Source organism: Hyla sarda, chromosome 1 (assembly GCF_029499605.1).
Source record: "Hyla sarda isolate aHylSar1 chromosome 1, aHylSar1.hap1, whole genome shotgun sequence".
NCBI lineage: Eukaryota > Metazoa > Chordata > Amphibia > Anura > Hylidae > Hyla > Hyla sarda.
The window spans coordinates 65,279,519-65,303,075 of NC_079189.1; the positions used below are offsets into that span (position 1 = coordinate 65,279,519).

The following is a 23,557-nucleotide window of genomic DNA, read 5'->3' on the forward strand; positions in this document are numbered from 1 at the left end:
GGAGAGAGGCTCCTGCGGCAGCCACAATAGTAGGGGGAGAGAGGCTCCTGCGCGGCAGCCACAATAGTAGGGGAGAGAGGCTCCTGCGGCAGCCACAATAGTAGGGGAGGAGGCTCCTGCGGCAGCCACAATAGTAGGGGGAGGAGGCTCCTGCGGCAGCCACAATAGTAGGGGAGGAGGCTCCTGCGGCAGCCACAATAGTAGGGGAGGAGGCTCCTGCGGCAGCCACAATAGTAGGGGAGGAGGCTCCTGCGGCAGCCACAATAGTAGGGGAGGAGGCTCCTGCGGCAGCCACAATAGTAGGGGAGGAGGCTCCTGCGGCAGCCACAATAGTAGGGGAGGAGGCTCCTGCGGCAGCCACAATAGTAGGGGAGGAGGCTCCTGCGGCAGCCACAATAGTAGGGGAGGAGGCTCCTGCGGCAGCCACAATAGTAGGGGAGGAGGCTCCTGCGGCAGCCACAATAGTAGGGGAGGAGGCTCCTGCGGCAGCCACAATAGTAGGGGAGGAGGCTCCTGCGGCAGCCACAATAGTAGGGGAGGAGGCTCCTGCGGCAGCCACAATAGTAGGGGAGGAGGCTCCTGCGGCAGCCACAATAGTAGGGGAGGAGGCTCCTGCGGCAGCCACAATAGTAGGGGAGGAGGCTCCTGCGGCAGCCACAATAGTAGGGGAGGAGGCTCCTGCGGCAGCCACAATAGTAGGGGAGGAGGCTCCTGCGGCAGCCACAATAGTAGGGGAGGAGGCTCCTGCGGCAGCCACAATAGTAGGGGAGGAGGCTCCTGCGGCAGCCACAATAGTAGGGGAGGAGGCTCCTGCGGCAGCCACAATAGTAGGGGAGGAGGCTCCTGCGGCAGCCACAATAGTAGGGGAGAGAGGCTCCTGCGGCAGCCACAATAGTAGGGGAGAGAGGCTCCTGCGGCAGCCACAATAGTAGGGGAGAGAGGCTCCTGCGGCAGCCACAATAGTAGGGGAGAGAGGCTCCTGCGGCAGCCACAATAGTAGGGGAGAGAGGCTCCTGCGGCAGCCACAATAGTAGGGGAGGAGGCTCCTGCGGCAGCCACAATAGTAGGGGAGGAGGCTCCTGCGGCAGCCACAATAGTAGGGGAGGAGGCTCCTGCGGCAGCCACAATAGTAGGGGAGGAGGCTCCTGCGGCAGCCACAATAGTAGGGGAGGAGGCTCCTGCGGCAGCCACAATAGTAGGGGAGGAGGCTCCTGCGGCAGCCACAATAGTAGGGGAGGAGGCTCCTGCGGCAGCCACAATACTAGGGGAGGAGGCTCCTGCGGCAGCCACAATACTAGGGGAGGAGGCTCCTGCGGCAGCCACAATACTAGGGGAGGAGGCTCCTGCGGCAGCCACAATACTAGGGGAGGAGGCTCCTGCAGCAGCCACAATACTAGGGGAGGAGGCTCCTGCTGCAGCCACAACATTGGGGAGAAAAGCTCCTGATGCAGCCAAAATGGTGGGGGGAAATGCTCCATCTTCAGCCACAACAGTGTGGGAGGGGAGAGACTCCTACTGCTGGGACACAAAGAAGATTTCTTTATAAACATCTCAGCTTTGCTTGCAGTAATTGAAAGAATATGATTAAGAGAGAAGGATGTTATGGGGAATTTAAATTTTTTTTTTTTAAGGTTTGAGTTTTTCATGTAGCTTCAGAGTGAAATGTCCTATGCAATTACATGCAGAAGAGGATGAAATGTGCTTTTTGTTCTTTTTCATCAATGTTAGCGTAGCTGTGCAGTAAAATGAATACAGGTTTTGAAGGTTTACGATCACGCTCCTGGCACATAGTATGAACGGCTCAATGTCACCCCTTCCAGATAAGTTAGTCAGACCATTTATTTAAATGCTCAGAAGTAGCATTGTGTAATAATATTGGCAGGCTCATGTCCAGCAGGACATGAATCAAGGGAAACCATTTATTTTGTCAAAGTCAAGGCTGTGACCCCACAAACGTTCTCATCCGAAATAATGCAACCGAGTCTGCGGATAAGAAATATAGCAGTGACAAAGTAATAGACTGGTGAATATTCCATCACCTCATCATAGCGCTAAATACAGATTTACTTTACACTGTCAGGCGTGATCCTTGGAGCCATATTTATACATTACAGACCTGTATTACGATAAATGTTCCAATAGACATCTATAATTCAGTTGCCTCTTATAGATAGGAAGCTTCAGCGGGGAGAACAAATTCCCTTCAGTAGCCATGTACCATAAGCAGCTAACAAGTCTTGAAAAAAGAACTGTGTTGTCCGCTCACTCCCGCCCCGGCTTCATAATTAGAATCCAAAAGGAAGAATGTCCAGCACTGAATATTTATAAGAATCTTTGCTTTATTTCTGCTTTGGCAAGGAGTCACAATACAGAGCAGGAACGTCTGACACCGTTAGGTGCGAAACGCTTCAGACTTTCCTGCTCTGTATTGTGACTCCTTGCCAAAGCAGAAATAAAGCAAAGATTCTTATACATACCCAGTGCTGGACATTCTTCCTTTTGGATCAACAGCTAACAGTGTCCATGTTGTACGACCAGAGAGAGACACACAGCTACAAACCATTCACGACTGGGACTCCTCAGAAGATGGGACCACCCACATGGCTCTTTACAGGTCACACACTACTCATACTGATTTTTTTTTTTTTATGTTGCAAGGGTCATCTAAAAACTTAATACGGCCAAATAAAACGCCACAATGGTGGTTTGGTTTAGGGGATTAAAAGGTGAGGCGGGATTCTCTATAGGTCCAGGATCACAAAATATGTGGCCAATGTTTGTTAAAGGGGTACTCCCGTGAAAAACTTTTTCTTTTTTTAAATCAACTGGTGTCAGAAAATTAAAACAGATTTGTAAATTACTTCTATTAAAAAAAAACGAATCCTTTTTACTTTTTAGCGTCTGTATACTACAGAGGAAATTCTTTTCTTTTTGGATTTCTTTTCCAGTGCTCTCTGCTGACACCTCTGTCCATGTCAGGAACTGACCAGAGCAGGAGAGAATCCCCATAGCAAACATATGCTGTTCTGGACAGTTCCTAAAATGTACAGAGGTGTCAGCAGAGAGAAATGTGGTCGTGACAGAAAAGAAATCTAAAAAGAAAAGAATTTCCTCTGTAGTATACAGACGATAAGTACTGGAAAGATTAAAATTTTTTTTTTTTTTTTTTTATAGAATTTACAAGTCTGGCACCAGTTGATTTAAAAAAAGGTCCCCTTTAAGCAAAGGTCTCGTGCTTGTACTCATGTGACTCATACGATCCAAGTCAAGTGACTATTCTTAAAAGTCTTGCTCTACTGCTCCTCAATGATGTCAATTCCTAATTGCTGCTACTTTTTGTGGTGTCTCATTGAGTCACACATTAGGTTACATCATATCATGTGCAACATCTACTTCCATCTATTAGATGGCAAGAGTCTCCTGATACTAGAAGGCCACACAGAGGGAGACTCGAAGCCATACTGTGCCGTCTGACAGAAGGTATCTCTGAAGGCCTCCAAAACACAACGAAAAGGCATCCAAACCCACCAATTTGGATGGACAACTAACGTTCAAGGGCATTGGGGTCTTTCAATGTTGCTTTAACCCCTTAAGGACTCAGCCCATTTGGGTCTTAAGGACTCAGACAATTAAATTTTCTACGTTTTCGTTTTTTTCCTCCTCGCATTCAAAAAATCCTAACTCTTTCATATTTTCATCCACAGACTAGTATGAGGGCTTGTTTTTTGCAGCGACCAGTTTTCCGTTGTAATGCCATCACTCACTTTACCATAAAATGTATGACGCAACCAAAAAAATACTATTTGTGTAGGGAAATTAAAAAGAAAACCGCAATTTTGCAAGGTTTCGTTTTCACGCCGTACAATTTACGGTAAAAATGACATGTGTTCTCTATTCTTTTGGGTCAATACGATTAAAATGATACCCATGATTATACACTTTTCTATTACTGTTGCGCTTAAAAAAAAACAATCGCAAACTGTTTACCCAAATTAGTACGTTTAAAATCCCCCCTATTTTGAAGACCTATAACTTTTTCATTTTTCCGTATAAGCGGCGGTATGAAGGCTCATTTTTTGCGCCATGATCTGTACTTTTTATTGATACCATATATGCTTATATAAAACTTTTACCGTATATCCCGGCGTATAAGATGACTTTTTAACCCCGAATTTTCTTCTGAAAAGTCGGGGGTCGTCTTATACGCCGGGTACTGGGGGTCCGGCATAGGAATACCTATGATTATCTGCCCGGCCCGGCTCCCGTGTGCGGCTGCAGGCGGGGGCCGGCCAGAGCATGTACAAACTAATAACTGTATACTTAAAAACCAGGGGGCCCTCCAGCTGTTGTGAAACTACAACTCCCAGCATGCCCGGACCGGCAAAGGCTGTCCGGGCATGCTGGGAGTTGTAGTTTCACAACAGCTGGAGGCCCCCTGGTTTTTAGTAGACAGTATTAGTTTTTACATGCTATGGCCAGCCCCCCGCCTGCAGCCGCACACGGGAGCCGGGCCTTTCACATAAAAAGAAGTATTCCTATCCCGAACAGCCCTGTGTCCGCCGGTCACTTAACATTCCCTGGCCAACGCGCGTTCTCCTGCGATGATCCTCCGGTCCTCCGCCTCTATGGTTGTACGTCAGTGATGTCCCGTGTGCACAACCATAGAGACGTAGGAGGACCGCAGGAGAACGCGCGTTGGCCAGGGAATGGTAAGTGACCGGCGGTGCGTTATCTTCTTCAGTGATCCGGTCACCGCTCCCCCCCGGTACTGGCACCTCCTGCTATGGTCCATAGGCCATAGCAGTAGATGGTGACCCAGGCCGGAGGAGCGGTGACCGGGTCACAGTGGGGGCAGTACAGACATACAGCCTCCAGCCATATACTTTATATGGCTGGAGGCTGACGCTGTATGGCCCCGGGGGGAAGGGGGGAGCTGTCTACTATTATGGGGGGGGGAGCTGCCTACTATTATGGGGGGGGGGGGCGCTGCCTACTATTATGGGGGGGGGGGGGCGCTGCCTACTATTATGGGGGGGGGGGGGGCGCTGCCTACAATTATGGGGGGGAGCTGCCTACTATTATGGGGGGGAATTGCCTACTATTGTGGGGGGGGAATTGCCTACTATTGTGGGGGGGAACTGCTACTAATGTGGGGGGGAACTGCCTACTAATGTTGGGGAACTCCCGACCTAATGTTGGGGGAGCTGGCAATCTAATGGGGGAACTGCAACCTAATGTGGGGGAACATGCTGCCTATCTAATGTGGGGGGGGGGAACTATACTGCCTACCTAATGTGGGGGGAACATGCTGCCTACCTAATGTGGGGGGAACTATACTGCCTACCTAGTGTGGGGGGAACTATACTGCCTACCTAATGTGGGGGGGAACTATACTGCCTACCTAATGTGAGGGAACATGCTGCCTACTAATGTGGGGGGGGGGGGGGGGGGAACTACAAGGTTCTGTACATCGCGGTAGGAGGGGTAGTCTTATACGGCAAGTATATCCCAAACTCTACATTTTAACTGTAGAAGTTGGGGGGTCGTCTTATACACCCAGTCGTCTTATACGCCGGCATATACGGTAATACTTTTTTTTGATAAAATATTTTTGGAATAAAATGTTATAAAAAAAAGCAGCTATTTTGGACTTTTTCTTTTTTTTTTTTTTTTAATGTTCACGCCGTTCACCGTACGGTATCATTAACATTTTATTTAAATAGTTGGGATAATTGCGCACACGGCGATACCAAATATGTATGTAAAAAAATAATAATTATATATATATATATATACACACACACACACACACACACACACACATATATAATATATCCATATATATATATACATATACATATACATACACATACATATATACATACACATACACACATACACATACACACATATATACATATATACATACACATATATACATATATACATACACAATATATACATACACATATACACATATACATACATACATACATACATACACATACATACATACACATACATACATACACATACATACACATACATACACATACATACACACACACACACACCGTATTTATCGGCGTATAACACGCACTTTTTAGGCTAAAATTTATGTGCGTGTTATACGCTGATACACCCCCAGGAAAGGCAGGGGGAGAGAGGCCGTCGCTGCCGGCTTCTCTCCCCGCCTTTCCTGGGGTCTAGAGCCCTGCTGCCGCCGCTTTTCTCCCCCCTGGCTATCGGCGCCGACAGCCAGGGGGGAGAGAAGGGGTAGCGCCGGCGCCGCTGCCCCGTTGCACTGACGTCATGCCCCGCGCAGAGCATAGCAACGACGCAGGGGACGCACGCCGGAGGCCTGAAGCAGCGCGGACCCGACCCCGGCAACAGGTAATTATGCCACCGGGGATGGGGGGAGGCAACGGGGCAGCGGCTCCGGCAATGGGTGCTGCTGCCCCTTCTCTCCCCCTGGCTGTCGGCGCCGCTTCTCTCCCCTTGGCTATCGGTGCCGGCAATGGGGCGCCGGCACCGATAGTCAGGGGGACAGAACGGGCAGCGGCGCTGATAGCCAGGGGGGAGAGAAGGGCCGGCAGCAGGGCTCTAGATCCCAGGAAAGGCAGGGGATAGCCAGGGGGAGAGAAGTGGCCGGCAGCAGGGCTCTAGACCCCAGGAAAGGCAGGGGGAGAGAAGCCGGCAGTGACGGCCTCTCTCCCCCTGCCTTTCCTGGGGGGGGGTATCTGGGTATACACACGCACCCTCATTTTACCATGGATATTTGGGTAAAAAACTTTTTTTACCCAAATATCCTTGGTAAAATGAGGGTGCGTGTTATAGGCCGGTGCGTGGTATACCCCGATAAATACGGTATGTATGTATGTATGTAATATATATATATATATATATATATATATATATATATATATATATATTTTACACTTTTTCGGGGTGAAATACGGAAAATGGGACAATTTACGTTTTTATTGGGGGAGGGGGTTTTTCAAATTTCTTTTAATTTTTTTTTTTTACTTTTACACTTTAATAGTCCCCATAGGGGACTATTTATAGCAATCATTAGATTGCTAATACTGTTCAGTGCTATGCATAGGACATAGCACTGATCAGTATTATCGGTCATCTTCTGCTCTGGTCTGCTCGATCGCAGACCTGAGCAGAAGTCTCGTGGAAGGCAGTGGAGGCAGGTGAGGGGACCTCCGGCTGCCATGCTGCATGATCGGATCGCTGCGGCAGTGCTGCAGGCAATCCAATCATCCATTCAAAAGTAGTGATCGACCGATATCGATTTTTTTGGACAGATAATCTGTGACCTTCCAGGCCATTAGCCGATAACTTATACCGATATTCCGGTATAAGTTATCGGCTATTTCATTCCCCCCTACCCGGCCCCACAGAAGCCGCTGCAGATCAATGATTTAAAGCGGGCGCTTTAAATCAATGAACTGCAGCGGCTTTTGCAGGGCCAGAGACTGCCGCCGCCGCCCGCTTCTCTCTCCCTGCCTGTCCTGGGGTCCTCCCTAGTCCAACCACTACCACCGCTACCCGATTCCCGGTTTTATAATTACCTGTTGCCGGGGTCCGCGCTACTTCTGGCTCCGGCGGCGTCCTGCTCTGTCACTGTGCGCACTGACTGTGATGTCCCGTTGAGGACGTCACTCGTCATTGCGCTGTGCAGCGCGCAGGAGCCAGAAGTAGCACGGGGACCCAGGGAACAGGTAATTATAAAACCGGGGATGGGGGGAGGCAATGGGGCAGCGGCGGTGGTCTCTGGCCAGGGAGGCAGGGCATTATCCGAATATCAGAAAGGTAATTGCCGATACCGATAATGTCCAAAATTGTGAATATCGTCCGATAATATCGGCCCCATCCCTAATTCAAAGTATCGCACTGCCGCAGATGCCGTGATCTGTATTGATCACGGCATCTGAGGGGTTAATGGCGGACATCCGTGTGATTGCGGATGTCTGCCATTATGGGCGGGTCCCCTGGCTGCTATCAGCAGCCGGGACCTGCCGCGCATGACGCTCCGATGCTCGTGGTTATGCACAGGATGTAAATGTACGTCCTGGTGCGTTAAGTACCAGCACACCAGGACGTACATTTACGTCCTGTGTCGTTAAGGGGTTAAAAGGGGGTACTTCGGAGAAAATTTATCAAAAACAGATTTGTACATAAATTTTATTAAAAAATGTTAATCCTTCCAGTACATTTTAGCATCTGTATACTACAGAGGAAATGCTTTTCTTTTTGGATTTCTTTTCTGTCATGAGCACAGTGCTCTCTACTGACACATCTGTGCATGTCAGGAACTGATCAGAGCAGGAGAGAATCCTCATATCAAACATATACTCTGGACAGTTCCTAAAAAGGACAGAGGTGTCAGCAGAGAGACCTGTGGTTGTGACAGAAAAGAAATCCCCAAAAAAAAAAGAATTTCCTCTGTAGTATACAGACGCTAATAAGTACTGGAAGGATTAAGATTTTTTAATAGAAGTAATTTACAAATCTGTTTAACTTTCTGGGACCAGTTGATTTAAAAGAAAAAAACAATTTCCACTTGAGTACGCCTTTAACAGAAGAGGTCATTTAAAGCATACCAATCATACTATTGGGCATGCTAAAGTTCAACAACCAATCCTTTTACGCCCTGAAAAACTACTGCCAGCCAATGTTAGAGAGCGACTTATGCCCATCACCCCACTAAAAACACTTATCCAATAGGAATAGCTATCAGCCTACTGATGGTGTATGGGCACCTTTATTCATATTGTATGCTCTAATATCTGGATTAAAGGGGTATTCCAGTGGGGGGAAAAAAATTCATATCAACTGGCTCCAGAAAGTTAAACAGATGTGTAAATAAAATAAAAAAAAATCTTAATCCTTCCAATACTTAACTGCTGAAGTTGAGTTCTTCTTTTCTGTCTGACAACAGTGCTCTCTGCTGACACCTCTGTCTGTCTCAGGAACTGTGCAGAGTAAGAGCAAATCCACATACCAAATCTCTCCTGCTCTGGACAGTTCCTAAGACAGACAGAGGTGTCAGCAGAGAGCACTGTTGTCAGACAGAAAAGACAAACTTCAGCAGCTGATAAGTACTGGAAGGATTAAGATTTGTTTTATTGAAGTAATTTACAAATCTGTTTAACTTTCTGGAGCCAGTTGATATGAAAAACATTTTTTTTTTTTTTTTTACCTGAATACCCTTTTAAGTCTTGTCCATCTACCCAGAGGTTAGAACTTTCGGGCCTCCAGACTTTTGGTAAGAGGCCAAATTGTCAAAAACCACAAGTGACTGATCTGTCCATAGAATTACACTTCAGTAACTTGTGCTACAGTAGCTCTGCTGTAGGATTGGATTACATTTCTCCACCAAGGAGCTTTGGGTGCCTATTACCCTGTTGCACGTTCACAGAATGCCCTTTCATGAACTATTTTAATTTAGTTAGTACTAGCAACTACATAGCAGGAACAGGGTATCTTGTGACCCAGTCATCTAGCCATCAATTTGGTCCTTCTTAAAATCCCTCAGATTATTACATTTCTGGCTGACACCAAAGTATCCGTAAATGTTTCATCAATCTATAGACAAGACCTAATTCCCCACCTGTTAGGGTCTATTCACACGGCGGAATTCCCCCATAAATTAAAGCCCAATACACTTCTATGGGATTCCGCACTCCCGTTGACACTTCGGAATTTCCGCAAGCGGAAATTCCGAAGTGTCAACGGGAGTGCGGAATCCCATAGAAGTGTATTGGGCTTTCATTTGAGGCACTGTGTGAATAGACCCTTAGTTCCATTTCCTTTTTAGATAGGACATAAAATGTATCTGGGAAGAAATGTTATATCTTGGCATTAGGGATCGACCGATTATCGGTTTGGCCGATATTATCGGCCGATATTCACGATTTTGGACATTATTGGCAATTACCTTGCCGATAATGCAACCATCCCTCCCCGGCCCCCCTTCCCGGCCAGAGTCCACTGCCGCCCGCCCCATTGCCTCCCCCATCCCCGGTTTTATAATTACCTGTTCCCAGGGCCCGCGCTACTTATGGCTCCTGCGACGTCAAGCGGTGTCCTGCACGCAGCACGATGCAATGACGAGTGACGTCCTCAACGCGACGTCACCGTCAGTGCGCACAATGACAGAGCAGGACGCCGCCGGAGCCAGAAGTAGCGCGGACCCCGGGAACAGGTAATTATAAAACCGGGGATGGGGGGAGGCAATGGGGCAGCGGCGGTGGTGGTTGGACTCGGGAGGACCCCAGGACTGGCAGGGGGAGAGAAGCGGGCAGCGGCGGTCCCTGGCCCCGCAAAAGCCGCTGCAGTTCATTGATTTAAAGCGCCCGCTTTAAATCATTGATCTACAGTGGCTTCTGCGGGGCCAGGTGGGGGGGGGAAATAGCCGATAACTTATACCAATATTCCCGTATAAGTTATTGGCTATTGGCCTGAAATGTCACAGATTATTGGTATCGGCCCTAAAAAAAAAATTTAATAAATAAAAAAAAATAAAAACAAAAAAATCGATATCGGTCGATCCCTACTTGGCATTACCAGGAATGGCCACTGAGTGATGTGTACAGCTCTTGTCAAGATGATAAGTAAATAGATATGTAGCTAGGTAGACATGAAATTGATGCAAGAGATAGAAAAATGATGTAGCTACATACAAGATGTTCTATAGAGAAGATAATTCTCCTTTAAAGCACTGGGTGACGTTCATAAATATTCTTTGTCACAAATGTTAATAGCAATTAAGCTTTTCCTTACAATATCTCTGCCGCTGCCTCCGGTGAGTACTATAACTTATGACTTTGTGCCTTACATCCAGGCCACAAATACCATACAACCGAGTATTCTGCATAATACAGCATATTCTGACATAGTAAAATATAAAAAAAAAACAAAAAACTATAAATAAAAAGATTTGAAAATATTTTAGTGTTTGAACCCAACTCCTGATTTTGGCTAAAATACTGACCAAATACTATATGTGAACCCATATAAGGGGCCCTATTAGCCAATGTTGTGCTCTCTAAACAAGCGTGAACCTCATAGATCAGTGATCCTTCAGATAGTCAATTACAAGTCTTAAACGTGTTACTCCGGTGGAAAACTATTTATTTTTAAATCAACTGGTGCCAGAAAGTTACACAGATTTGTTCATTAAACAGCCCAGAAGGAAGAAAGAGATGGCACATCGCACGGCAGGTGCAATTTTCATTTACTCTCCAACATCGGCAGGTGTACAGTACAGAGAGGGAGCAAACATTGGAACAACGTACGTTTCGCGGTTAAACGCTGCCTTTTACTGGTTCCTTATAATAATAATATATAATAAGGAACCAGTAGAAGCGGCGTTTAACCGCGAAACGTACGTTGTTCCAATGTCTGCTCCCTCTCTGTACTGTACACCTGCCGATGTTGGAGAGTAAATGAAAATTGCACCTGCCGTGCGATGTGCCATCTCTTTCTTCCTTCTGGGCTGTTTAACTAAGTTCCTGTTGCTACGGGATAGAGCACCGATGTTTGGGGGAATACTACGTGGCCTGGCTTATCCACAACGCACCTCCTGCTGTTTTTGTCCATTTTGGAATTGGTAGTGCCGACCCCCCCACATCTTCGTGTCTGTTTCAGATTTGTTAATGACTTCTATTAAAAAATCTTCCAGTACTTATCAGTTGCTGTAAACTACACAGAAAGTTCTTTTCTTTTTGAATTTCTTTTTTTGTCTGTCCACAATGCTCTGTCCAGAGTAGGAGAAAATCCCCATAGGAAACCTATCCTGCTCTGGAAAGTTCCTGACATGGACAGAGGTGTCAGCAGAGAGCACCATGGACAGATAGAAAATAAATTCAAAAAGAAAAGAACTTTCTATGTAGTATACAGCAGCTGATAAGTACAGGAAGGATTAAGATTTTTTTTTTTTAATAGAAGTAATTTACAAATCTGTTTAACTTTCTGGCACTGATTGATTTAAAATAAATAGTTTTCTACCAAAGTACCCCTTTAATCAGAGTGCAGAAGGGCCGCACAAATGACTGCAAGTAGGCTGCAAATCCCCTAATACATACAAGGACCCGTTCAGCCTATAAACAAGGGTTTGCATTGTTCAGCTAATCAACGATAGCCACCCTATGTATAATGGCCCTATTAGTGCTCTCTCTAGGTGTGTTCATATAGGCAGAGAAAGGCATACTATGCCTGCCAGAGGAAATGGCCACCCATTCTCCCCACCACCAGTTGTCTACTAGACTTCATAGACCCTGAAATAGTTGGGCCCCCAATAATTGAGACCGGGCAATGACAGACAGTCATGGCACTGTATCTAGAATAAAGAATACCAAACCTCGGATTACCTATGATTTTACTGGCAGCGACTACAGCTACAGAGGGGTTGTCACTCAGCTTCTTACTTCCATGCAACTGCACCTTAGGCAAGTCAGACCATAAAGTTGCCTTTGTAAAGTTAGTATGGTTTACTCCAAGATGAACATAACATTAAAGAGATTTCCCAGGACTTAAAGGGGTACTCCGCTGCTCAGCATTTGGAACAAGCTGTTCTGAATGCTGGAGCCGGGAGCTCGTGACATCATAGCCCCGCCCCGTGGGGGCGGGGCTATTACGTCACAAGCTCCCGGCTCCAGCGTTCGGAACAGTAACAGTTTGTTCCAAACACTGAGCAGCGGAGTACCCCCTTAAATACCGATGGTCTACCCTTAGGACCAGGGCTGTGGAGTCGGACAAAATTTTGGGTACCTGAAGTCTGAGTCGGCAAACAATGCACCGACTCCTACTAAATTTAGATTGGAAAAAAAAAAAGCAAGTTTAAATGTCCCAATTCACAAAAAGTTATTATTAATGACTTCTCTACTTTAAGAATAAAGACCAATGCATGCAGTGCCTCATGTAACCGCAAAACGAACAGGTTAAGTGACCATGAAGAAGCTTTTCATGTGCTTTACTATATGGCACACAACGCACAATTAGGAGCGGCAATACATATACTTTCCATAGTGTTGTGTTCTGCTGTTACAGGGAACCCATGGGTAACCTAGCCTCTCACTGATAAGGGTTTAAGTAAATATGGTTTTTGAAGGACTAGAGACACTTGTATAAAATGAAGGGAATGGAGGGTCAATAGCTCAAGACTGAAGCTGTAAACTATTGGAAAAACTGCTGCCATTCAGCTAAGGCTATAAAAACTTGTAAACTCGATTGTTAGCTTAAAGGGGTACTGCGCCCCTAGACGTCTTATCCCCTATCCAAAGGATAGGGGATAAGATGTCATATCGCCGGGGTCCTGCTGCTGGGGACCCCCAGGATTGCCGCTGCGGCACCGCGCTATCATTACTGCACAGAGTGAGTTCACTCTGCACGTAATGACGGGCAATACAGGGGCTGGAGCATACTTACGTCATGGCTCCACCCCTCGTGATGTCACGGCCAGCCCCCTCAATACAAGTCTATGGGAGGGGGCGTGGCAGTCATCACGCCCCCTGCCATAGACTTGCATTAAGGGCGGGCCGTGATGTCACAAGGGGCGGAGCCATGATGTCACACTGCTCCGTCCCCTGCATCGCCCGTCATTACGCACAGAGCGAACTCGCTCTGTAGTAATGAAAGCGCGGTGCCGCAGCGGCCATCCCGGGGGTCCCCAGCAGCGGGACCCCGGCGACCTGACATCTTATCCCCTATCCTTTGGATAGGGGATAAGATGTCTAGGGGCGGAGTACCCCTTTAAACTTTAATCATGACTATGGGATTCTACTAGGGAAATAATGTTTATAATAAATGCCCCTTCCTGGATCCTCCCACTGCCCTATCTTCAGCAGCAGATCAGCACACAAACTGTTCAATACAGTAGACTGTTGGCTTCCCAGCCAGTAGTCCTGTGGTAATGACATGTATGTTGCCTTTCTTTCCTTCAAGAAATGTATAAAATACATTCACATATTAATACAGAGGAGTCGGAACATTTATCTACCGACTCCACAGCCCTGCTTAGGACAGACCGTAAATACTGAATCGGTGGAGGGCCGATACCTGGCACCCCTGCCAATCAAATGATTAAGGGAGCTGCAGTGTTCCAGTGAACAACATGTCCTCTTCATTATTGTTTACCTTGTTACCGGTACTGCAGCTCAGTCCTAGTCAGCTGATTTACACCATACCCTGTGGTTCTTCCATAACATTCTATAAAATGGACATACTCCTTAAAACGGGTACTGTCACGATAACAAGCTTTAGCTATGTCGTAGAGACATGTCAAAAGTTTTGATCGGAAGTCTACGGGGGGGAGATCAAAACCCGTGTAGAGGCAGAGTGGTGCAGTTACCCATAGCAACCAGATTGCTCCTTTCATTTTTCACAGGCCTCTAAAAATGAATGAATCTGATTGGTCGCTATGGGCAACTACACCACTCTTCCTCTACACAGATTTTGATAAATCTCCCCCCTATGTGTTCATACAAGTCCGGTTATGAGAACGAGCAGGGAGTGCTTAGCGCTTTCTCTCCCGACTCTGTCACATGGCCAAGACGGAATCATAATATAGGTCTATGGACTGTCCAGGTCTCGGAGTAGTGAGGGAATCGCACGGCTGACATCGTCTCTCCCTGGTCGCTTTCATCACTCACCCCCAACATTAAAAACTTGACATTTCCTTTGAACATATGAAACATTTTTTTTTCATTGACAAGTTTGCTTTATGCTCCTGAATAGAGCGATTTGTTTTTTTTTTTTGTTTCTTTTACCAACTTGACAGAAAAGTAAAACCATAATAATTACATGTATGGAAGTGTGCCCATAGTCGCCCATGAGGAGAACCTGGTACCTCACACACTATTCCCCTCCCCCCAGCAAGGCAATGTATCTGCCCATCATCCACCTGCTGAGTACTGTAGCACAGTGCCCGCTGCTATATTTGGGGGTGACAGTCTATGTGCCAGGTACTGTTTACTGTTGCTAGCCACAACGAGATACAAGAGCAAAGACAGCTGTTACCGAGAACACAAAACACTATGTCAGTCCAAACATTAGGAAGCACAATTGTGCATGCAGCTCTGGATATTATTGTTACCCAAAGTGAAGGGTTATCATCCAAATCCCTTGACATGTCAAACGTTTTCATCAGTCGGGGTCTTGGCATTGAATTCATTTTATAACTCTCATAGCATGCTCCGCGTCACGTGATCTTCTCCTGGAGGTCAAAGGTGGCGGGCAGACTGGAGCCCTCTGTACTAGCAAACAGTGAGGGTCCCTGTGGGTGGACAGTCCAGCCAATTTTACAGATGAGCGAATTTACAGTAAATTCGATTCGTCACGAACTTCTCGGCTCGGCAGTTGATGTCTTATCCTGCATAAATTAGTTCAGCCTTCAGGTGCTCCGGTGGGCTGGAAAAGGTAGATACAGTCCTAGGAAAGAGTCTCCTAGGACTGTATCCACCTTTTCCAGCCCACCGGAGCACCTGAAAGCTGAACTAATTTATGCAGGAAAAGTCATCAACTGCCGAGCCGAGAAGTTCGTGACGAATCGAATTTACTGCAAGTTCGTTCATCACTAGTAACAAGTGTTACTGTTGGAGTCCCAGTGACTCCGGGTCATTAGCGTTCTCTGGACAATATGCTGAGAATGTAGGATCTATGTACATAGGCAAAAACCGACCGGGGCACAGACAGGGGGCACAGACAGGGGGCACAGACAGGGGGCACAGACAGGGGGCACAGACAGGGGGCACAGACAGGGGGCACAGACAGGGGGCACAGACAGGGGGCACCAAAATTTCGGCCGTCGAAAATGCCCCTTTCGCTTGAGTGAATTTACTGCAGATAATTTCAGTGGGCGTGGCTTAACCCTTTCCCGACCCATGGCATACATGTACGTCAGGGACCGGGTGAGTACATGACGGGGGCCGTGGGTCGGGTCCGGGTCATAACAGGGAGATGCCTGCAGCAATCAGCGGCTGACGTCTGTCTGTAATGACGGACATTGGAGATTGCTCATATGTCCGTCATCTAACTGGTTGCCACAGTGTATGGTGCGGACTCCTGACTCGAGCCCGCGCCATACCCGACGGCTCCCTGCTGATTCTTGTAGCAGGGGGCCGCAGCTAATAGCCGACACGCGGCAATCGCCAAGGCCGGCTATTAACCCTTGAGATCGAAGCAGTCAAAACTGACGGCACGATTATTTGGCTTCTGATCCTGCTGGCGTAAACGCAAAAAAAAATTTTTATGCTAAAGATTCCTGATTTTGGTCACATCACATTCCCCCCAAAAAATAAAAAGGATAAAAGTGTAACAAAAACTTTATTAAAAAAGGGGGTGGGGCAATGCATTTCGGCCAAGCACAGCCTAAATTTTTGGTTTCGGCCCCAAATTTCCCTTTAGGTGCATATGTGTATATTTCTCATTTGGGATGGCGTTACATAGGGCTGCAGGTAAATCTTGACCTGGAGACCGACCTATGACAAGCCCGCCCCACCCCCAAAATATAGTTCTGCTCTGCTACTTCTATATCCTTCAAGATATCTGAACTACAGATACAGCAGAACACAGATTTAACAGGGTCATTTAAATGGTTATCCCTCATCTCAGAGTTTCCCAACCAGGGCGCCCTCCAGCTGTTGCAAAACTGCAACTCCCAGCGTGCCCGGACAGCCAAAGGCTGTCCGGGCATGCTGGGAGTTGTAGTTTTGCAACAGTTGAAGGCTCCCTGGTTGGAAAAAAACTGCCCCATCTGATAAAGCGAATGTATACTGCTAGGAGACACCATCTAGAGATGAGCGAACTTACAGTAAATTCGATTCGTCACGAACTTCTCGGCTCGGCAGTTGATGACTTTTCCTGCATAAATTAGTTCAGCTTTTAGGTGCTCCCGTGGGCTGGAAAAGGTGGATACAGTCCTAGGAGACTCTTTACTAGGACTGTATCCACCTTTTCCAGCCCACCGGAGCACCTGAAGGCTGAACTAATTAATGCAGGATAAGTCATCAACTGCTGAGCCGAGAAGTTCGTGACGAATCAAATTTACTGTAAGTTCGCTCATCTCTAACACCATCACTTCACTGATCCTGTAAATGAAGGGGGCGTAACACCAAATAAGTACTACCTTCCCGGTCTTTTCCTGCACTGTGCCCACCCCGGCTGTGCATAAAAACTATATTGTGCAAGTTAAAAGGGTACTCTAGCAGCAATTTTTTTAATATCTCCCTGCGCTTCCCCGCTGCCTCAGGCGCGCTCCTCTTCAAGGTGCTAGGTGTCCCACCACAGCTAGTGATGGATTGACCCACAGCACCAGATAGAGGAGCGTGCCAGGACCAGTGATATCGGGGCAGGGGGGAGCACTGGGAGGTAAATAGATGTTTATTTGGGAATGATTATGTAAAAAAAGAAAAAAAAAATTACTGCTGGAGTACCTCTTTAAAGGGGGTACTCCCGTGCAAAACTTTTTTTTTTTACATCAACTGGTGCCAGAAAGTTAAACAGATCTGTAAATTACTTCTATTAAAAAATCTTAATCCTTCCAGTACTTATTAGCTGCTGAATACTGCAGAGGAAATGGTTTTCTTTTTGGAACACAGAGCTCTCTGCTGACATCATGACGACAGTGCTCTCTGCTGACATCTCTGTCCATTTTAAGAACTGTCCAGAGTAGGAGAAAATCCCCATAGAAAACATATGCTGCTCTAGACAGTTCCTAAAATGGACAGAGATGTTAGCAGAGAGCACTGTGGTAATGATGTCAGCAGAGAGCACTGTGCTCATGATTCAGCAGAGAGCACTGTGGTCCAAAAAGAAAACCATTTCCTCTGTAGTATACAGACCCTAAAAAGTACTGGAAAGATTAAGATTTTTTAATAAAAGTCATTTACAAATCTGTTTAACTTTCTGGCAAAAGTTGATTTAAAAAAAAGTTTTCCACGGGAGTACCCCTTTAAAGGGGCACTCCGGTGGAAAACAAATGTTTTAAAATCAACTGGTGCCAGAAAGTTAAACAGATTTGTAAATTACTTTTATTTAAAATTTTAATCCTTCCAGTACTTACCAGATGCTGTATACTACAGACAAAGTAGTGGTGTTCTTTCTAGCCTGACCACACTGCTCTCTGCTGCCACCTGTCCAGAGTAAAAGCAAATCTCTATAACAAACCTCTCCTGCTCTGAACAGTTCCTGACATGGACAGAGATGTCAGCAGAGAGCACTGTGGTCAGACTGGAAAGAACTACACAACTTTATCTGGAGATTACAGCAGCTGATTAGTAACTTACAAATCTGTTTAACTTTCTGGCACCAGTTGATTTGTTTTTTTTTTTACTCCACCGGAGTACCCCTTTAAATCATCTAGAGCAGTGGTCTTCAAACTGTGGAGCTCCAGATGCTGCAAAAACAACAACTACCAGCAAGCTGACCGTTGTAATTTTGCAGCATCTGGAGGTCCACAGTTTGGAGGCAGGTGATGTAAGGTGGTGACACCAACCACAGGCTGGGGGTGGGGTACGCTCCTAACATGCTGCTATTAACACTACGTATGATCACATCTTGGTGACAGACATTGGCACAGCTTCAGGGCACAGTACACAAAGGCTGTCCGGCACCCTGGTTGGGAAACACTGGGTTGGGGAATACACGCTGTCCGTGTATGCTGGGAGTTACAGTTTTGCAACAGCTGGAGGCAGCTGGCTGTCCGGGTATATAAGATCACACATTATAGGGGTGTTGGGGGTCTCCCCTTCCATATAGCACAGCAGGCTGGTTAGGACATTCAGAATTCTGGGGTGGGGGTATTAAGGGTCCATATCCACATGCTGCTGTTCATAGGCTCTAGCCCAGTGTTTCCCAACCAGGGTGCCTCCAGCTGTTGCAAAACTACAACTTCCAGCATACCCGGTCAGCCAGCATTCCCCAACCAAGTCTTTCCCAACCAAGGTGCCTCCAGCTGTTGCAAAACTATAAGACCCAGCATGCCTGGACAGCCTTCGGCTGTTCGGGCATACTGAGAGTTGTAGTTTTGCAACAGCTGGAGGCACCCTGGTTGGGAAACATTGGCTGTACGGGTATGCTGGGAGCTGTAGTTTTGCAGCAGCTGGAGGCACCCTGGTTGGGAAACACTGGCTGTACGGGTATGCTTGGAGCTGTAGTTTTGCAGCAGCTGGAGGCACCCTGGTTGGGAAACACTGGCTGTACGGGTATGCTGGGAGCTGTAGTTTTGCAGCAGCTGGAGGCACCCTGGATGGGAAACACTGGCTGTACGGGTATGCTGGGAGCTGTAGTTTTGCAGCAGCTGGCGAGCCACAGGTTGGGAGACACTGGCTGTACGGGTATGCTGGGAGCTGTAGTTTTGCAGCAGCTGGAGGCACCCTGGTTGGGAAACACTGGCTGTACAGGCATGCTGGGAGCTGTAGTTTTGCAGCAGCTGTTGAGCCACAGGTTGGGAGACACTGGCTGTACGGGTATGCTGGGAGCTGTAGTTTTGCAGCAGCTGTTGAGCCACAGGTTGGGAGACACTGGCTGTCAGGACATGCTGGTAACAATTGTTAGTCCAGCAGGGAGTCCATGTGACACGTGCTGTTTTTGTCACCGATATAATGCTACAGTAACACGGATCACGTGCTGGCTCTACAGACATATGGAGCTGTATGTGAGGAGCACAATGCTCAGGACACATGACCCCTGTAAACAATGGTCAGGAGGAGCAGGCAGGTGTGCTCAGCCCCTCCCCTACAAGACTCAAGCTTCTTCTCTACCTACACTGTCCGGTCACTACAGGGTTAACCAAGCTGTCAATCACCCCCCCGCCTGTCAATCATCCAGTGGTCACCTGACAGGTTGCGCTTCTTCCCCCCCGGCCGCCTGCTGCTGTCGCTCTCATAGAAGCCCAGTGTCTCTGCCGGCCCCTCAGCGCTGCTCGTAGTGGTCGTTGTCTTCTTCTTCCCTCCTCCATCCTCCTCCTTGTCTTCTCCACTGACAGCCGCCGCGTCCGCCATCCCCTACCGCGGCGGCCAATAGCCCCGAACTGAGTGCGTCTCACCAAACAGAGCACGTCATCACCGCGCGCCAGCGGGAGTGATGACTGCGCTTATACGAGGGGGCGGGGCCTGGAGGCCGACAACGCCATCTTGGAGGAGGTCACAAGTGCCCTCAGTCGTTTAACCCTCTCCTGGTTATTCTCGTTTTCACCAACTTAACTTCTATGGCTAGGTTCACACAAGTGAATTTCCGCCTGCAATTCCGCTTTGAAATTGAAGACAGGAATTCTGCTTACTAAAATGTACATGTGAGTCAATGGCCTATGATGTAAAGTATTTTCCAATCTGTGAAATGTGCCATACGCATGCGCGAGTCTACGCTATTAGCGTAGACCAAGCATAGGCTACGTTAGTAGCGTAAACCTGCGCATGCGCAGTAGTAAATTTAGCTTATTGGAAAATACTTTAGATCATAGGCTTACCTTAATAGCTTAACTCTTAGCTAATTTCGTAATTTACGCTAAAAACCCTGCACATGCGCGCTAGGTTTTTCCACGGCTACGCTAAGACATAAGCTATTAACGTAAGCCTATGATCTTAAGTATTTTCCAATAAGCTAAATTTACTACTGCACATGCGCAGGTTTACGCTACTAACGTAGCCTACGCTAGGTCTACGCTAATAGCGTAGACTCGCGCATGCGTGTGGCACTTTCACAGATTGGAAAATACTTTACATCACCGGCATTTATCATTGTAGGTGTAAGTGAAGCATTTATCTACACATTTTTTTGTGTGCTGGTAATGTGTAGGAGCAACAAATCTATTAAATGGTCACAGAGCATGTCATAAATTTTGTGCAGGTCACATTTTCTGAAATTTCTCTCTTCACATACACCAAAAAGATATGCTAAGTCTCGGCTGGTGTCGTTTTAGAGACTTTCCAGTGGCTTTGCGCCTTTTTTTTGCGCCTTTTTACAAAAAGGCGCAGTTCATAAAAACCCTTCCATATCATGTGTATTGCTAAAATCAGTGGATTGCAACTCAAAATCAGCAGAAATGTGTAAACCAAAAGGCGCAAAAAATGGGCAAATAAACCCTGCTTGCACCTTTTCATGCGCCTTTTCTAGACACAAAAAACAGTCTAAAGACAATGACAAATGTCGGTCAATGGGTTTTCCGTTCACCAATTCATACTTCATAATTTTTGAAGCAGAATTTGTGAACAGAAAATTTGCTTTCAAATTTCCGCCTGAAGAATGGCGGTGCTCATTCTTCAGGCAGAAATACTCATGGAGCACATTGCAGTGTGATAGCCTGGGGGGTGTAGGGTATGGGGAGTGTAGCTGTGCGGTTATTAAAGGGTGCTTGTTAACCCTTGCTATTCGTGACGCCAGGGTGAGGGCTCCTCAGTAAAGCTTGTCCTACCACCACCCTTCCCAAGAGCGATAGGGAGGTAGATAATAATAGAATGTCCACAACTGGAGAGTTTTCTGAAACAGGTATAACTTTTACTGAAGATTTTCTGCAAGCTTCAATAACGGAACAGTCTCTATGCATACAACTGCTTTCTTTGGAGATTGACAAACGTTGGGACTTTAGCAAGTTAGAGTCTTTAAAGTCTTTTGCGCTCTTCCACTGGATTTAGGGGATTAGTTGCGATGCAGTAGTCATGCTAGCTCTAGCGGGGGTAGTTTAGAACTCACGGTTTTAGTTCTGCTGAGGCCGGTAGGTTTTTAGGCCTAGCGGGTCTTTGCAAGTTGCGCAGATCCGTCCTGCTAGTCCGGCATCCACGAGAGGAGCAACCTAAGAGAGCGAAAACTGGCTACAGCTCCCTTATATGGGCAGGGGCTGGACTAGTGCTAATTGGTCCGTACTTGTGTCAATCACCATTACAAAGATATGTGGGTAACACGTGACCAAAGGACCTCCAAAGGTCCTCCAACATACCATAGAGGTTAACATGGTCACATGACCGAAGGTCCTGCGACACTAAACAAGGTAAGTACTTTACATTATATTAGATAAATATGTTATTATTAAATATATACATCTATTAACATTAGACAATTATACTTGAGAAGAGGCGACCAGGGGCTGTCCACCTGAGGGACCCTACCTGAGCGTACTTACTCTGACTTTGGGGACCTCTACACTAGGTACGGTATGCAATACGGTACCAGGACACCACTACAGCCTATTGGGGACTATAATGTCCGCGCGGTCCTAGCAGGGACTGATTTAGTCAGCGCTGGGCACACCTCGAAATCTGTAGATGTAAACTTTCCTTCTGGAGATTCCGTAGACTGAACCTAGCCAAAGGGTCTATTCACACGCCAGAATTTCCACCTCAAATTAAAGCCCATAGACTTCTATGGGATTCAGCACTCCCATTCACACTTCTGAATGTCCTCTTGCGCTTCCACAAGCGGAAATTCTGCCATGTGAATAGACCCTAAGAGCCATCAGTTGTTTTTTATTTTTAATTTTTTTTAAAGTGCCACATGTATTTAAAACCACTTATTTTAACTAGAGATGAGCGAACCGAAGCTGACGAACCCAAATTCGTTACGAATTTCATGAAGAATTCGATTAGCCCCAAATGCGAATATCGCCGCGATTCGATCTCGCGAATCGCTTCATTAACCCCTTAAGGACCCTTGACGTACGCGTACGTCATGACACCCTGGTACTTAAAGAGGTACTCCGGTGCTTACACATCTTATCCCCTATCCAAAGTATAGGGGATAAGATGCTTGATCGGGGGCGGGGGGGGGGGTTAACTTTCGTTTTCCCCGTCCTGCCCACCCACAATAGTCAGAACAGGACGGGGAAACCCAACAGGGACCAGCGCCGAAGATCTACTTACCGATCCGGAGGGTGCGGGCGACGGAGATCGGCAGGCGGCGACGGAGATCGGCGGGAGGCGACGTCGTGCGGCTAGATAGTGGTCTCTAACTGTAGCCCTCCAGATCTTGCAAAGCTACAACTCCTAGCATGCCCAAACAGCTGTTTGCTGTCCAGGCATGCTGGGATTTGTAGTTTTGCAACAGCTGGAGGACCACAGTTTGGAGATCACTTTGCAGTGGTCTCTAAAACCGTAGCCCTCCAGATGTTGCAAAACTGCAAATCCCAGCATGCCCAAACAGCTGTCTCGGCATGCTGGGAGTTGTAGTTGCGTACCTCCAGCTGTTGCATAACTACATCTCCCAGCCTTCCCTTTAGTGATCAGTACATGCTGGAAGTTGTAGTTTTGCAACAGCTGGAGGCACACTGGTTGGAAAATACTGAGGTAGATAACAGAACCTAACTGAAGGTTTTCCAACCAGTCAACCCACAGCGGTTGCAAAACTACAACTCCCAGAATGCACGGTCTGTCAGTACATGCTGGGAGTTGTAGTTTTGAAACAGCTGAAGGTAGTTTCCAAAATAGGGTCACATGTGGGGGGGTCCACTGTTCTGGCACCACGGGGGGCTTTGTAAACGCACATGGCCCCCAACTTCCTTTCCAAACAATTTTTTCCCCAAAAGCTCAATGGCGCTCCTTCTCTTCTGAGCATT

At 47.1% G+C, this 23,557-nt stretch overlaps 1 protein-coding gene across 1 annotated transcript in view; it reads right to left on the bottom strand.

The window, feature by feature from the left end:
• TAPT1 (transmembrane anterior posterior transformation 1) overlaps positions 1–20,082 on the bottom strand; it is a gene marked incomplete in the record, with an annotated part of 65,456 nt that extends 45,374 nt beyond the window's left edge. Inside the window, 1 exon segment of the mRNA XM_056555190.1 lies at positions 19,850–20,082. Coding sequence (XP_056411165.1) covers positions 19,850–20,015 — 166 coding nt within the window.
• Positions 20,083–23,557: the final 3,475 nt, after the last annotated feature.